At 38.0% G+C, this 15197-nt stretch overlaps 1 protein-coding gene across 5 annotated transcripts in view; it reads left to right on the top strand.

The window, feature by feature from the left end:
* TRPC4 (transient receptor potential cation channel subfamily C member 4) overlaps positions 1-14675 on the top strand; it is a 189362-nt gene extending 174687 nt beyond the window's left edge. For all 5 annotated transcript variants that reach the window (XM_081814845.1, XM_006734013.3, XM_081814847.1 and 2 more), the window contains 3 exons: positions 11624-11665; positions 11794-11883; positions 13699-14675. In XM_081814845.1, the coding sequence (XP_081670971.1) occupies positions 11624-11665; positions 11794-11883; positions 13699-14421 (855 nt within the window). In that variant the 3' untranslated portion in view covers positions 14422-14675. The remainder of the gene's footprint in view (positions 1-11623; positions 11666-11793; positions 11884-13698) is intronic.
* The last annotated feature ends 522 nt before the right edge of the window (positions 14676-15197 follow it).

The following is a 15197-nucleotide window of genomic DNA, read 5'->3' as shown; positions in this document are numbered from 1 at the left end:
TCTTCATTTCTTCCTTACAGTTCTCATGGTGGTCTTTTGAGAATTCATATTCTACCATTCATTAGTCATTTTGACTTGCTCAGAGAAATTGCTTTGTAATTATTCTAATATGCCATTATATTAGAATCACCAAGTAATACCAGTTATGTATTAAAATTTTTAAATTTGTTTTGAATTTTATTTAACATGGTTTTTGACTGTTAGCTATGCCCTAAGTGATCCTTCTCATCCGTTAACCTCATTGCCTACTAGGCATTGTTATCAGCATCAAATGGGCCTTTCTCTGCTGACAGTGGTATTGATTTTGCTGTCTTGTCAGTAACATTTCTAAAAAATTCTAAAGAGAAATTGATTGGCAAGAGCGTATAGCAAACAGAGAGGTGGTTAGGAGAAGCAGGTAGTTTCTTTCTCATAAATTCTTACCCCATGAACTCGGAGGACTAAAGTTTGGGCATATATCTGATCTTAGAAACCAAAGTTAAATTATGATGAAGTCTTAGCCGGCAATCCTCATGCCAATTGATAGACTTTACCACTAACTTTAGAAAGAGTGAAATTATTTTATTCCAGATGTTTGATTTCTGTCAAAAAAATAGGTTTAAATTACTTAAAAATGATTTTAAAATAAATACAATGACTTCAGTTTAATAAGCAATTATTGCACACGTTCCACGTGCCAACCAGGAACTGGGCTGTGGGAGGAGGTACAAAGGTATGCTTTCCATTCTTGAGGGCATCGTTTCTCATAAGGGAGATATAAATATGAGAACATATTACTATAGTACATGTCATATAATGTTTTTAGCATTATAATATTGTTACATGCAAGATGCTATGACAACAGTGTAAGCAATAAATAATGTTTTCCGTGAGAGAAACAGAAAAAGATTTCAGAGAAGCCAAACTCTGCTTACTCTCTTCCCCATTGAAATATACTTGTCCTTTTTCACATCTTATTCTTAAATTCATAAGAAATCTATTTAATCAATCCCTGAAAAGATATTAATGATTAGTACAGTTGTGTGCTATCTCTCATAGGAGTACTTTGATTTCAAAAGAGTTACTGGGCCCCAAAATAAAGGTCACACACACAAAAAAATTGTCCTTACTGGTTTAATTTTAGGCAATAGGAGAGAGAATCTTGGGTTTTAAGATGCTGCAAAACTTGTAACAAGATACGAGGCCCTGCTCTAATATTTTAAGAGACCCATCTGAGCTGCCACCAAAATAATAGAAAACCACCCTAAGAACTTGACTTCCAAGTCCCCCCCACCCCTCAGAATCCTCTCACTGTTGATGCATTGTTAGGAATAGGTTACCATCATTTCTTAGATGCAAATAAGGGCTTAAAGTTCATTTGGGATTTCTTATTAAAGCAGTGATTCACACCGTTCAGAGGGAGAGAGTAAATGGTGTCAGTTAAAAAGCTTTCTTTTCTATACATTACTGGTCTCCAATAAACCAAATTTCTTTTTACGTCTCTATCTCTAAATTTAATCCAAGCTGATGCACAGAGAGAGAATTCACAATTAACTGTGTGACCTCAAGCCATTCCTTTCTCCTTAGCCACGTATATCTTACTAACTTTTGATAATGGATATTTTTATGCTTTGGGAATTTATGACCAACTAAATAAATATTATGAGTCATGTCTCTCTTCTCTACTTTCGTCCCACTCTCAATCCTGCCTCTTCTTCACCAAGCTAAGGCTTTGGGCAAACACCAGCCTAATCAAACTCAGTGCTATAAATTGACTATTAGTCTAGACTGCATTTCCAGAATAGGAAAGACATAATATTTTGGTTTGCATACTTGTAGTTGAGTTTTATACAGTTAGATCTTAGATGGAAGTAAATCCTATATATTATTTATAAAGAAAAATATAAGATAAAGGAAAAGTAAATTAAAAAGTTTGGGTAATATTAATAGAAGAGTTAAATGAAAAAAATAATGTCAAAAATAATTGATTTTTATGTGAATTCAATTTGGTTAATCTTCTTGACAGTTCATTAGTGTAGACAAATGAAGACAAGGAGATATACGCATTTCCATTAATTAAAAGATGACTTCGAAATACGAATCACAGTCACTGTATAACCAAGGGATGGCTTAGAGTATCACATTACACTACAAAGGGACCTTAGAAATCATTTAGCTCAAACATTTCCTTTCAAAGAGGACATATTTACCTTGCCCAGTGTTTTAGGGTCCCTTGGTGACAGTGGGGTGTGTGTGTGTCGGGGGGTACCTGGGTCTTTTGTTTCCCAGACCAGTGTGTTTTCCATCACCCTCTTGATTCCTGAAAAATCTAATAACGGTGCAATGATACCTTCCACGTTGTGTATTCATCTTTTCATTTTTCTCAATAGCTTTTGCAGATCCTGTCATTGTTCTCAGCTTCCTCTCAGATTCCCGTATCTCAAAGCCCTTGTTTCACAGCCTGCCTTACCTTCTGTTTGCATCTCAACTGGTTTATATTTAGGCCACATTTGTGAAGCAGAAATTTGAAGCTAAGCTGGAGGTAGAGTTTATGCACTCTTTGAGGCATTTTCTCTAACCTTCCCACCGTGTGATTCACTCACTGACTCTTGTCACCCAGCAGCTGCCCGAATGTCACACTGGTGCTCATTCCCTGCACATGGCCAGGCAGAGCCTGCAGCCAGGGCTCCTCAGGGTGGCTGCACGGGCCAGTCTCCAGGAGCCCATCATTGGTGATCTTATCTGGCTATTTATGGTTTCCGAGTAATACTGATACAGCTAGCCCTGAAAATTCATTAACTTTTTTTTTTAACATTGGACTTCCTTTTATGGGTGATTGGGAGTTCCGGATAAATTAACCTTTCATTTGGAATGCTTTATGAGGGAAACATAAATGAAGCAGAAATGCTTGATTGAGCAAAACCTTTATTGTAAGAAGCAAACCCATTATTGAGAAATGGCTTGTCTCTGGGAAATTATGAACATCCCACCAAACAGGCAGCCTACTGAGAGGTCAGTAAAATAAGAAACATGTTGTAGCTTTTGGTTTTTAATATTACTACTTGTCCAATTTTTAACTTAACCCCATTTTATCAGCAAATACCCTTCTCCATATTAAACCACTGGTTCTTAGACTTTAGCACATGCTAGAATTATCAGGAATCTCTATTTTAACTAGCATTTCCTTGTAATTTTAATTAGGAACTCCTGTTAAAGAAACCATTGGTATCTAGCACAGCTTTTTTTTTATTATTATTATTCTTATGTTAATCCCCATACATTACATCATTAGTTTTAGATGTAGTGTTCCATGATTCATTGTTTGTGCATAACACCCAGTGCTCCATGCAGAATGTCTAGCACAGCTTTTTAAACGAAAACAAAATCAACATTTGTACTTATTGCTCAGAGGTCCAGATCATTTAATTAAAGTAAAAAGATGTTAATGCCAAAGTGTTTAATTGATAGGAAACATTTCAATGCCATAGGCCAGGTTTCTAAAATGGAATGCTTAGGTTACAGGTCAATATGCTGAACTAAAAAATGTGAGGTCTTTGGACAAAATGATAAAAAATGATTTTAACTCCCTTAGATTCATGTTATCCACTTTCTGATTTTCTCTCATAGTGAGGGAAACATGAAACACTATGTCCATTAGGGTCATTTAGCATCACTCAGCTCTGGGACCACAGATGGAACACTCATGCCTGACCAGTTGCCAGACATACACTCAGTTCAGCCACTGCCAGAGAATTAGAAACCGTGAACGGATTAAGACCAGCTATCATCAATAGAGCGAAAATGCTAATAGCACATGCTTTTCAGACTGTATTTTTAGTGCTAATTTATCAAAATGCATTGTTCCTTAATCTTCACGACTTTCAGTAGGCCTAACAACATAGCTGATAGATACCATAGTATTCATCCAGGAGTACCTCCCAACCCCTAATTTACTGCTGTAAAATTTGCTGACCGGGCCTTTTAATTAAGTTTACTTTCCCAGGTAGGGATGTGGAGGAATGAACTGTGTGATGTTCTTGGTGTTTCCAGAGTGAAACCCTGAATATTTGGCTTGACAGGGTGACATTCAGACATTTGATATCGCTTATTTTTATATGCTTAGAAAGTGTGCTTATAGAGAACAATATGTAGCTCCCTCTGTAAATGAGTCAAATGGCAATTTTGAAAAAGGGGTCTCATCTTGGAATGGCCCCTTGCCTTTTTCCTCCTTTTTAAAAGGAGAAAAGCATAGCAAGCCACAGCCCCTAAGGGATTCACCAAGCAAAGCAAAGGATAAGAGGCATAATGCGTGGGCTCAAAGTCAGTGATGGACCAAAAGGCGAGTGGGAATGAGAGAGCCGGGCTGACAGTTAATTGCAGGGAACCTGCTGGGTGAAGTGTGCCTGACACTCAGCACAGGGGACCTGCAGACAACCAGAGATAAAGAGCAAGAAATGTCAAAGCCAATCCCTCAGAGCCCTTTCTTTCCCAGCTGCAAAACCCATCCTGCTCTAAGGCAATCTGACACTTCATGGAAATGCCGAGTTCCCTCACAGCAGCAGAGGTTCCGCTGGTCTTTTCCTTTATCATTAGTTCTGTGATCCGCGTACTGCCTTTATCTTGTCCCAACGAATCAAGAGGAACCTACAAACTGTGAGGTACGCCGATGTGGCACACATGTGTGCCTTGGGCGCCTGAGCGGAAGTCACCCTGCCAAGGAACATTCTGTAGATGCTGCTAGATTTCTGACATGATTTGCAAAGAAAACTGCTGACTTAAAATGCACATCTTTCTACAAAATATTATATTATTTTTATGAACGCAAATCGGTCAGTTCTGTTCTCGGTCATTTCCAGTGACGATTACAAGATGGAATACCTTCCCCTGTGAGAGTAAACGCCTTTGAAAGTCAAGTGATCTTTACCCGACAAAAAGATAGCAACCATGCTAGGTATTGTTGATGGTAGTTCTACTGTATAATGTTTAATAATGTTACCAATTGCCAAAAATTATCATTATGTTTATTGCAAAGAGTACATATATTATGGGTTGACTTGTGTCCCCCCTAAAAAGATACGTTGAAGTCCTAAATTCCAGTACCTCAGAATGTGACCTTATTTGGAAATAGGGTCATTGCTGATGTAATTGGGTTTAGATAAGGTCATACTGGAGTGGAGTCCCTATCAGAACATGACCATGTGAAGACACAGAGACACAACGAGATCACTTTGTGAAGACAGAGGCAGAGATTGGAAATAGGCAGGTGCAAAGCAAGGAATGCTGAGGATTGACAGCCACCATGAGAAGCTAGGAAGAAGAAGGGAAGGATTCTACCCTCAGTCTCAGAGGGAACAGTTCCCTGCCAACATCTTCATTTGAGACTTCTTGCCTCCAGAACCATGAGACAATAAATTTCTGTTGTTTGAGCCACACAGTCTATGGTATTTCATATGGCAGCCCTAAGAATCTAATACAACATATACCATGCATCTGTGGTTACTCATTTTTATTCAAAGAAATATGGATCCAGTATGTTAATGGTGCTGACCCTCAAATTAAGATGTTTTGGGGAAAGGGAGGCAAAATCACAGAATACATAGCAGGTGTGTTCAAATGTCTCTAAGGGTCTACTTGACAGAGCGAAGTGTAAAGAGTGAGTTCTAGTCCGTGATTTAGAACTGGAACTGCCATGAGAACACTGGAATTTTAGTTACTCACTGAACTCTGTGGGCTTTGGTTTCTTTACTTATAAATGAGGCAATGAGACTAGATCAGCTCTTTGGCATTTTTGGTTTTGGGGGGGCAGAGGAAGAGGGAAAGAGAGAGAGAGACTCTTAAGCAGGCTCCACACCCTTAGTGGTAGTCCAACACGAGGCTCGATCTCATGACCCTGAGATCATGACCTAGCCAAAATCAAGAGTTGGATGCTTAACTGACTAAGCCACCCAGGTGCCCCCTGGCTGTTTGGTTCTAATAAACAATATGTCTGTATTGAAATTTAAAACCCAGTCTGATTTTCCTTGACCTTTGGTAGAGGGAAGTTAGAGAATGAAATCAATTTTAGTGTTAGCCTAAGAAAGCTAGTTAAAAAAAGAAAGGGGGTCATTGTATGCTTTCCTGATAGATATATTCACAATTTATCAGTGACTGTATTGTCCACGATAGTTTCCCTGTATTAATGCTGAGAAATGTGGATTTGTGATTGGATGCACCATTGCATCTGGGCATATAATCCTCAATCTTTTTCTTTAGTCTTAACCTTCCCCAAAGATGCAAAATAGACAGTGGCATCTCCACTTTAATGTCCTCTGTCAGCATCTCCAACGTGGAATTCTTTGTTACTTTTTAATAGTACCAACATGTCAGCAGCTAGACTAAAAATGTTTGTCTTCATGTTCTCATTCCAGCTGCCAAGCCCCCTGGCTTCTGTTCCCTCTCAACATTCTCTATCCCTTTGTGACCTTTGCTTCTCCTCCTTTTCATTCCCACTGCCACTGGTTCAGCTCACATCCTGGTACCAGCATCCCAACTGATGTCTCATCTACTAATTCTCCATGTTCCTCTTTCCTACCTAATACTGCTGCCGCGTGATTATCATAGAAGTTCCACTTTTATTTATTTATTTATTTATTTATTTATTTATTTATTTATTTAAGAGAGAGAGAGAGAATGAGAGAGAACACATGAGAGGGGGTAGCATCAGAGGGCAAAGCAGACTCCCTGCCGAGCAGGGAGCCCGATGAGGGACTCGATCCCGGGACTCCAGGATCATGACCTGAGCCGAAGGCAGTCGCTTAGCCAACTGAGCCACCCAGGCGCCCGAAGTTCAACTTTCATCACATGTCACTCAACTCATCAAAATCCCAGGTGCCTGCCAACCACTGAATTCATTGTGCCTTCTGAGATTCTGCATAAAGAACCCATGCTAACTTTCCGACATGAGCTAATCCCTATATTCGGATTATCAGAGCACATTGCAACTGTACTGGTGGAAGTAGCCCTAATATGTCTCTCACCCTCCAGCGCCAACATATTGCTGACCGTAGTCCAATCTTCTGCCCATCTGAATGTCTGTGCATCTGTCAGAGTCCCATGATTCTTTCATGTCCAATCTAAAATCCCATTCCCCTCCCCCCCAAAATAATAAATAAATTAATTAATTAATTAATTTAATTAAATAAAATCCTCTTCCCTGTTTGAAGGCTGCTACTGGTTCTTTCCTTAGCCCAATATTACTTTTTCCTTCCCTGTACTCAAAACACATTCTTAAGGCACTCCCCATGTTTTTGCTTGTTTGTTTTTTGTTTTGTTTTGTTTTGTTTTTCCTTCATCTCTAGACATTCTTGGCATTCTACCTAGTAGACACTAAGCTGTTTAAAGGCAAAAAGTATGTTTTATTCATCTCTGGGTTCTTGCAACCTCTGCCATGAATGTGTAACCACTTAATAAATATATCTTAAATTGGCCCTACAAGCTAAGATTCATGAAATAGAAACCCACAAAGGAAAATTCACAGAGGTCACACCAAAAATCCAATATCATGCAGGGATATTCGTAAAACTTTCGGGCCCTCAAAAAAGATGACTGACTAGAGTTACACACCTATTAAATTGGCTAAAAACTGGAACACTGACACCACCAAATGCTAGTAAGGATGTGAAGCAACAGGAACCCTCATTCATTGCTGGTGGGAATGCAAAAGGGTAAGTTGCTTTGGAAGACAGTTTCTTACAAGACTAAATATATTCTTACCATACAATCCAGCAATCCCATTCCTTGGCATTTACACAAAGGAGTTGAAAACATACGTCAATACAAAATCCTGCACAGGGATATTTATAGCAACTTTATTCATAATTGTCCAAACTTGGAAGCAGCCAAGATGTAGCTCAGTAGGTGAATGGATAAATAAGTTATGGTACATCCAGACAATTGAATATTATTTATTCAGCGATAAAAAGAAATGAGCTATGAAGGCATGCAAAGACATAAAGAAACCTAAATACTTACTACCAAGTTCAAGCAGCCAATCTGAAAAGGCTACATACTGTATGATTCCAACTATATAATATTCTGGAAGAGGCATAATTATGGAGACAGTAAAAAGATGAGTGGTTGCCAGAGGTTGAGGTGGTGGGGGCAGGGAAGGGAGGGATAAATAGGCAAAGAACAGAAGATTTTTAGGGTAGTTAAAATACTCTGTATGAGACTATAACGATGGATACATGTCATTATACATTTGTCCAAACCCATAAGAGTGTACAACACCAAGAGTAAACAGTAATGTAAACTATGGACTCTGGTTGATTATGATGTATCAATGTAGGTTCATCGATTGTAACAATGTACCACTCTGGTTGGGGATGTTGATAATGGGAGAGGCTGTGCATGTGTGGGGTGAGGGAATATATGAGAAATCTCTGTATCTTCCACTCAATTTTGCTGTGAACTTGACATTGCTCTAAAAAAAGAGTCTTAATAAAACAAAAATACCTACAGAATTTGCATTACATTTATCCATATTTACTAGAGCCATTCCCTCACTCTATTACTTAAATACAAATTTCCTACTTTCACACCTCTACTGCCTAGGTTAAAAGCATTCAACTCTTTAGCTAAATAAAATGCAGTCCTCAAGCATGAAATGCAAGCAAATCACACAAAGAGAGACAATTACATCTTCTTTTACTTCCTCTGAGGTAATCTTGATATGTGTCAACTTATCTAGTTTTATGACTCAAGAATATTTTTTTAAAACTGTGTTAAATCAGGTTATTAATTGGAAAGAGAAAAAATGGAAAGAGGATGGGAACTAGTTAGTTAACATTAGTGATAGTTAACATTAGTGATAGATGTCTTAAATCTCTTATCTCATTTAATTTTCAAAATCATCCAGTGTGTTTATCCTTACCTTGCAAAATAAAAAATGGGAATGGGAGAGGATCTCAGAGATAATTCCTTGTTTAGGTCAGTCACCTTCAAACCCAGGTGTGCCTTCTAAGTACATGTTCTTAAAGTGACACCCCACCACCTCCCAGAATGTAAGAAAGTAGAGATAGGTGGGCATCATAGTAATGGTTGATAGGAATCAGTTCTGTGGTGCTAACCAGAAAAGGAGAGATTACATAGACATGAGAGATACCTGAGCTGCATAATTTAGTGGTCATCATTTGGTGGATTTATTGCATTCATTTTTGTTTTCAATATTCAGAAGAGGATTAGCTTCATCCGGTTCTTATTTTCCTAGGATACTGAAGTTCAGTTGGCTGATGTAATCTCGCAAGACTAAAGATAGTTGTGTAGTATTACTAGTAGGTGTGAAAGAACAGTGATTGGCAAAAACAATTAACTATATTAACTTAGGCTTAAATCTGGGCTATGGATATGGAATAGCTCCTAAAAGTCATCATAGGAAACTTTTTCTATGCTCTCTCTGTCAGACTATTTTGCTTCTTTAAAAAAATTTCCCTAGAGGGGCGCCTGGGTGGCTCAGTCCTTAAGCATCTGTCTTTGGCTCAGGTCATGATCCCAGGGTACTGGGATCGAGCCTCGCATCCGGCTCCCTGCTCAGCGGGAAGCCTGCTTCTCCCTCTCCCACTCACTGTTTGTGTTCCCTCTCTCGCTGTCTCTCTCTCTCTCTCTGTCAAATAAATAAAATTTAAAAAAAAATTTCTCTAGAAAAATCAGTCTCGGATTAGTTTTTAAAGTGTAATCTTTGATCTTTTAAAATTTGTATTAAAATTTTTAAATTTGTTTATAAATAGGTTATGTTGAAATAAAAGACAGTCTGTGCTCTTTTCAATACTAGAATGCATCATGATAATTTTCACTTGTTACTTGTAATTTTCAGAATCTGTCATTCTTAGCTTTAATTTTGCGTTAAGGAAATTTAAAGTTAAATCTTGACTTCAGACTGCTCTCTGCTGACTACTTTTTATTGGCTTTTTGACCAAAACAGAATAGCAAAATGCAATAGAAGCCCAAAGTAATCAAGCTTGAGTTGACTAAATTCTATACTAAATTCACAGTTTCTATCAACTTAACCATGGAATACAGGTCTCTTGTAAAATATTTATAGTGAGAGTGTTAAAGAACTTGGTATACAGCTTGCTTTAGTATTTTTGTCCACTTGAAGTAAATTTAAGGAGATCTGGAAGGCCTGTGTCTACAGAAGTGGGTGTTGTCTTGGATTTCAGCTGAGCTATGTCTCAATAGGAGTCATATACCTCCATCTTGTGGCTCAGTCATAAAATTCCCACACTATCTTTTTTCAAGATAGTCTAATTTTGTAGTAAGTTTCAAACTTCCCAGTCTTTTAATGAATGCCATAATCATATTGAAAATTTGTTTAAGATTTGTGTAAAACTGGATGGTACTTAAATATTTAGTGGCTTTTAGGAAGGTAAGCATTATCTCAACTGTTCCTAAAAGTCACTAATAATCATGAAACACAAATTTATTCTCCTGGCCAGTGAAAAAGCCATTTTCCCCTATTCCCCTAAAGAGAAAAAAAGCTTCTTTTGCATTGTTTGATTTTTTCCTAATGTCATTTCACAGTGATGTAGTCACAACTCTTTTTAAAATTCCATTTTATCAGCTTATCATTAGGTATTTAGCAAGGAATAAGATCAAAAGATTTATTTAAACCCTAATATGTTATCTCTTTGCTTTCTCACAGTCTACCAAATTCATTCCTTTATTACAGAAATATTTTTTTATTTTAATTTGGTCAGTTTTCTTCCTTAAGAATCAATACTGATATTTATTCAACACACAAAATGGGGATTATGATAGCTTTTTTCTAGTACGTTGAGAATACCCATGAAATCTGCAATTATATAATTTTAGTGTCATTTATTATTTAACTCAATTTATTATGGACTTTTTTTTAGTCATTAAACATCCTCTCTCTCTATTCTGCACACCAGGATCACTGCTCTGTGCTAACTCTAGCTGCATTCCCAAACCATTCTGATCTTTTCAGAATGACAGCTGAGACTCACATTTTTTTTTAAATGATGAATTTATGAGCCTGATGTTTGAACAGAATCTTTTATTTTTCTGTTAAATCCAACCACCTAATTAAAGCGGCAAATCCCTCTTAATGTACATCTGATTGAAATTAATGTTGGGGGGTTTAGTGGTCTAACATTGTTTCTGATTACATGTTGCATGTCATGGCTAAATTCTCCATCTTGCTACACTAATATTTATGAAGACCTCCATATTGGTATAACGTGAGCTTTTTATTCTATTGAATTTTTGTTTTTATGTGATATTTCTTTTATTTTTTATTTGATATGTCTCATCTGTGTCTCTTAGATTACTTCAAGTTATTTGGGGTACATATCAGCTATGATTATCTAATTCTCTGTCACCTTCTATTAAAAGAACAACGTTCTCATCATTAACTCTGTCTATATGTTAATTGCTGTAGGGATTATAACCTTGCACTTTGTTCCTTTGGTTCATTCATTCTTTTGATTCATGTGATGCACTCTCTAGCTATTGTTCATTGTCTAGTAAAATTTTCACTTTGGAGAAGTGAGGAAAAATATATTCTCAATTAAAAGAACAATGAATTATTTTCCAAAATGGTAATATATCACTCTAACTGAAAAGTAAATGCCTCTTTCCTTTTCAGAGGCGAGCTGCTGATAATTTGAGAAGACATCACCAATATCAAGTAAGTTATTCTAGTGTATCTTGAAAATTTGCATTAAAATAAAGTACAGTCCCCTCTTCAGAACTGACTCAAGAGAGAAATCATATTTCTGCACTGAATATCAATTCTTGTGTTTTGACATGCCTCAGGAGGTTATGAGGAACCTGGTGAAGCGATACGTTGCCGCAATGATCAGAGATGCCAAAACTGAAGAAGGTCTGACTGAAGAGAACTTTAAGGTAATCATTTTCATCCTCATCACCAAGAGGCAGGTTCTGCAGAGCATGGAACCAGACAAGCACATTTAAAATCAGAGCTGGAAACTCAGCCCTGTGTTCCAGCAAGCCCATGTGTCGTCGTCATTGTCGTTTTCTTCTTCTTCTTCTTCTTCTTCTTCTTCTTCTTCTTCTTCTTCTTCTTCTTCTTTCTTCTTCTTCCTCCTCCTCCTCCTCCTCTTCTTCTCTTTCTTCTTTTCTTCTTCTTCTTCTCTTTTCTTCTTTTAAGATTTATTTATTTTAGAGAGAGAGAGAAAATCTCAAGCAGACTCCCCACTGAGCACAGAGCCCAACACAGGGGTTGATCCCACGACCCTGATATCATGACCTGAGCTGAAATCAAGAGCCAGATGCTTGACCGACTGAGCCACCCAAACACAAGACTTTTTACTTTTAAATTCTTACTTTTAAATTCAAGACTATTTAACTATTAAAAAGAAAAAAAGCAGTGAAATTTCTTTTCAAAATAGACTGTTTTCAAGCACTTTCAATCTGAAATATGGAGGGGGTATACTTGGAGGCAGAGAAAATCCTAGTGCCCAGTGGCATTTGGACTTGCTGATGCTAGCAACACTCTAACGAGTGAGCTTTAAATTTCAGTCTGATTTCTGAACCCGAAACATTTAGTAACTACGATGCTAAAAACAACAACAAAACCCTGTTTGTGCTCTGCACAGCTTTGGTAGTAGAAAATTCAAGGTTTACGCTTAAGTATACCTTACAAACTTAGTCTTTCTCCCTGAGGTTTTTTTTTTTTTTTTCTTAATTCTATCAGAAGAGATAGGTGGAATACATGTAATGTATATATGCTTGCACATGTGTATAAAATACCTTTGTTATTCTGCCTGAGTTCTTAGAGGTTTTGGAAGAATGAGCAAGTCTGTAAGATCTTAGAGGCAAAAACAAACAAGTAAAAAACCCTCCAGAAGACTCTTTAACAGTGAAAAGCAACAGGTCTGACAAGAGAATAGAGATAAGTAGCTGGTTAGGAAAGAAGGTAGATGAATTGCAAAATGCAAAGCCCGGGTTGAAAGTTGTCCAGGATCCCAAATGTTCTTTGCAGCCACAGCCTCCAAATTTTGTAGTTAAATGATTCATGGTGCTTTGGGAAGTAGGTTGGAGGCAGGAGGCCACCAGGAAGGCCAGCGTCAGGTTAGGATTGAGAATTCAGTTGTCCCAAAAGATAAAAGTAAAGGATGAATCTAAGAAATGCTGTCTGATCTGAAGCAATTGGTGAGATTAGCAGCTGACCCAGATGCTGAGATAAATTCAACTCCAAGGTGGTAAACAACTGAAGGTAACCGCCAACTCTTGGAAGGGCAGACGTCCCAGTAATTACTTTGTTTTAGATGGCCCTTGGGACAGCTACATGTGCTAATATTAAAAATCTTTAAAAAAAAAATGCAATCCTGAGAGAACGAGAGGTGACTTGAAAGCAGATGAAGCTTTTGGAGAGGAAGCATTTGAAAGTGCAGTCCCACAGAAATCCAATATACACCCTTATTTCTTTTTGCATCGGCCCCAGGAAGTCTCTGTGTTGCCACAGAGCTCCAGCGGGGAAACGAGCAGGCATCAAAATGACTCAAGGGCCAGGGACAGAACCGCAGCAGAGCGGAATCCTCACTCTTAAAAATGAGTGAAAACACCAATAAAAAATTAAAAAAAAAAAAAAAAAGAGTGAAAACACACCAGAGCCATACATGAAGCATGCTGGTGATGGTTCCTAATGTCTATCTGTTCAGGTCCTAAGCTAATGTCATCCTTTTACATCCCACTTAGGAGCTAAAGCAAGACATTTCCAGTTTCCGCTTTGAAGTCCTGGGCTTGCTCCGGGGAAGCAAACTCTCCACCGTGCAGGCGGCTCAGGCCATGAAAGAGTCCTTCAATTCCGCCGACTCGGATGAAAAGAGCGATAACGAAGGCAGCAGCAAGGACAAGCGAAAGAACTTCAGCCTTTTCGACTTAACCACTCTGATTCACCCGCGATCCGCCGCCATTGCCTCCGAGAGACACAACGTAAGCAATGGCTCCGCCCTGGTGGTGCAGGAGCCGCCGAGGGAGAAGCAGAGAAAAGTGAATTTTGTGACCGATATCAAAAACTTCGGGTTATTTCACAGACGATCAAAACAAAATGCTGCTGAGCAAAATGCAACCCAAATCTTCTCTGTCTCAGAAGAAGTTACTCGTCAACAGGCCGAAAGACCACTGGAGAGAAATATTCAACTGGAATCTCGAGGATTAGCTTCGCGGGGTGACTTGAACATCCCGGGTCTCAGTGAACAGTGTATATTAGTAGACCACCGAGAAAGGAATACGGACACCCTGGGTTTACAGGTGGGCAAGAGAGTGTGTTCCTTCAAGTCGGAGAAGGTGGTGGTGGAGGACACTGTTCCAATCATACCAAAGGAGAAGCATGCAAAGGACGAGGACTCTAGCATAGACTATGATGTAAACCTCACAGACACAGTCACCCACGAAGATTACGTGACCACAAGATTGTGATACTTGAAGGAGGAAGCGTTGATCCTACATATACATATTTTCCGTAGTGCTCTGGGTAGGGGGAAAATTAGCAAAAGCTAACTTACACTTTATAGCATCTATCATCTGTGGCATATTAACGTGTAACATGTTTAACTAAGGCAAAGGCTATCAAAAACCCTGGTTTTGTAACCAGCTTTTGCTTTCACAATTTGTTTTACCTTTTTTTTTTTTTTTTGTTAATAAATAAACGCACTGTGTATTCTTGTACTGTTGCCATAATCCACAGGAAATTTTTAGCTCTCTTTTTCAACTAAAACAAATCCACCTTATTTCATGTGGTAGTTGTCTCCTATGATAGATATTTTTATATGCAGAAACCAATGTAGCTGAAATATTAGAGCTTTTCATAATTTTTTAGGTCTCTAGAGATGGTTACTCGTCAAAGACTTTTCAGTCGGCCCTACAGTTTAGCTTTAATACACAAATATTACCAAATTATTTCTTAACATGTAAATAATTACAGCACCAATTGAAGCAAACAAGCCTCCTTCTCATAGAGTCATGATCAAACTCCCTCTTAAAACGGAAGTCAGGTGTATTCCAGAGTTTTAGGTTGCCCAATTTTTCCTCTCAGTAAATAAAATAAATGTTTGTCTTAATAAATATTGATGATTGATGATTTTTAATGAGATTTTGTCATGACAAAAGTTTTATTTCAAGTTGTTTTTTTTTTTTTTTGACCTTTTTCAGGTTCAATTGCTAGTCAGTATAAATACCAGGCTTTATGAATAACA

This window comes from Leptonychotes weddellii, chromosome 3 (genome assembly GCF_054177405.1).
Source record: "Leptonychotes weddellii isolate Sample4059 chromosome 3, ASM5417740v2, whole genome shotgun sequence".
In the NCBI taxonomy this organism is placed as follows: Eukaryota; Metazoa; Chordata; class Mammalia; order Carnivora; family Phocidae; genus Leptonychotes; species Leptonychotes weddellii.
Note: the sequence above shows the minus strand (reverse complement) of the source record. Positions and strands in the feature narration are given on the sequence as shown.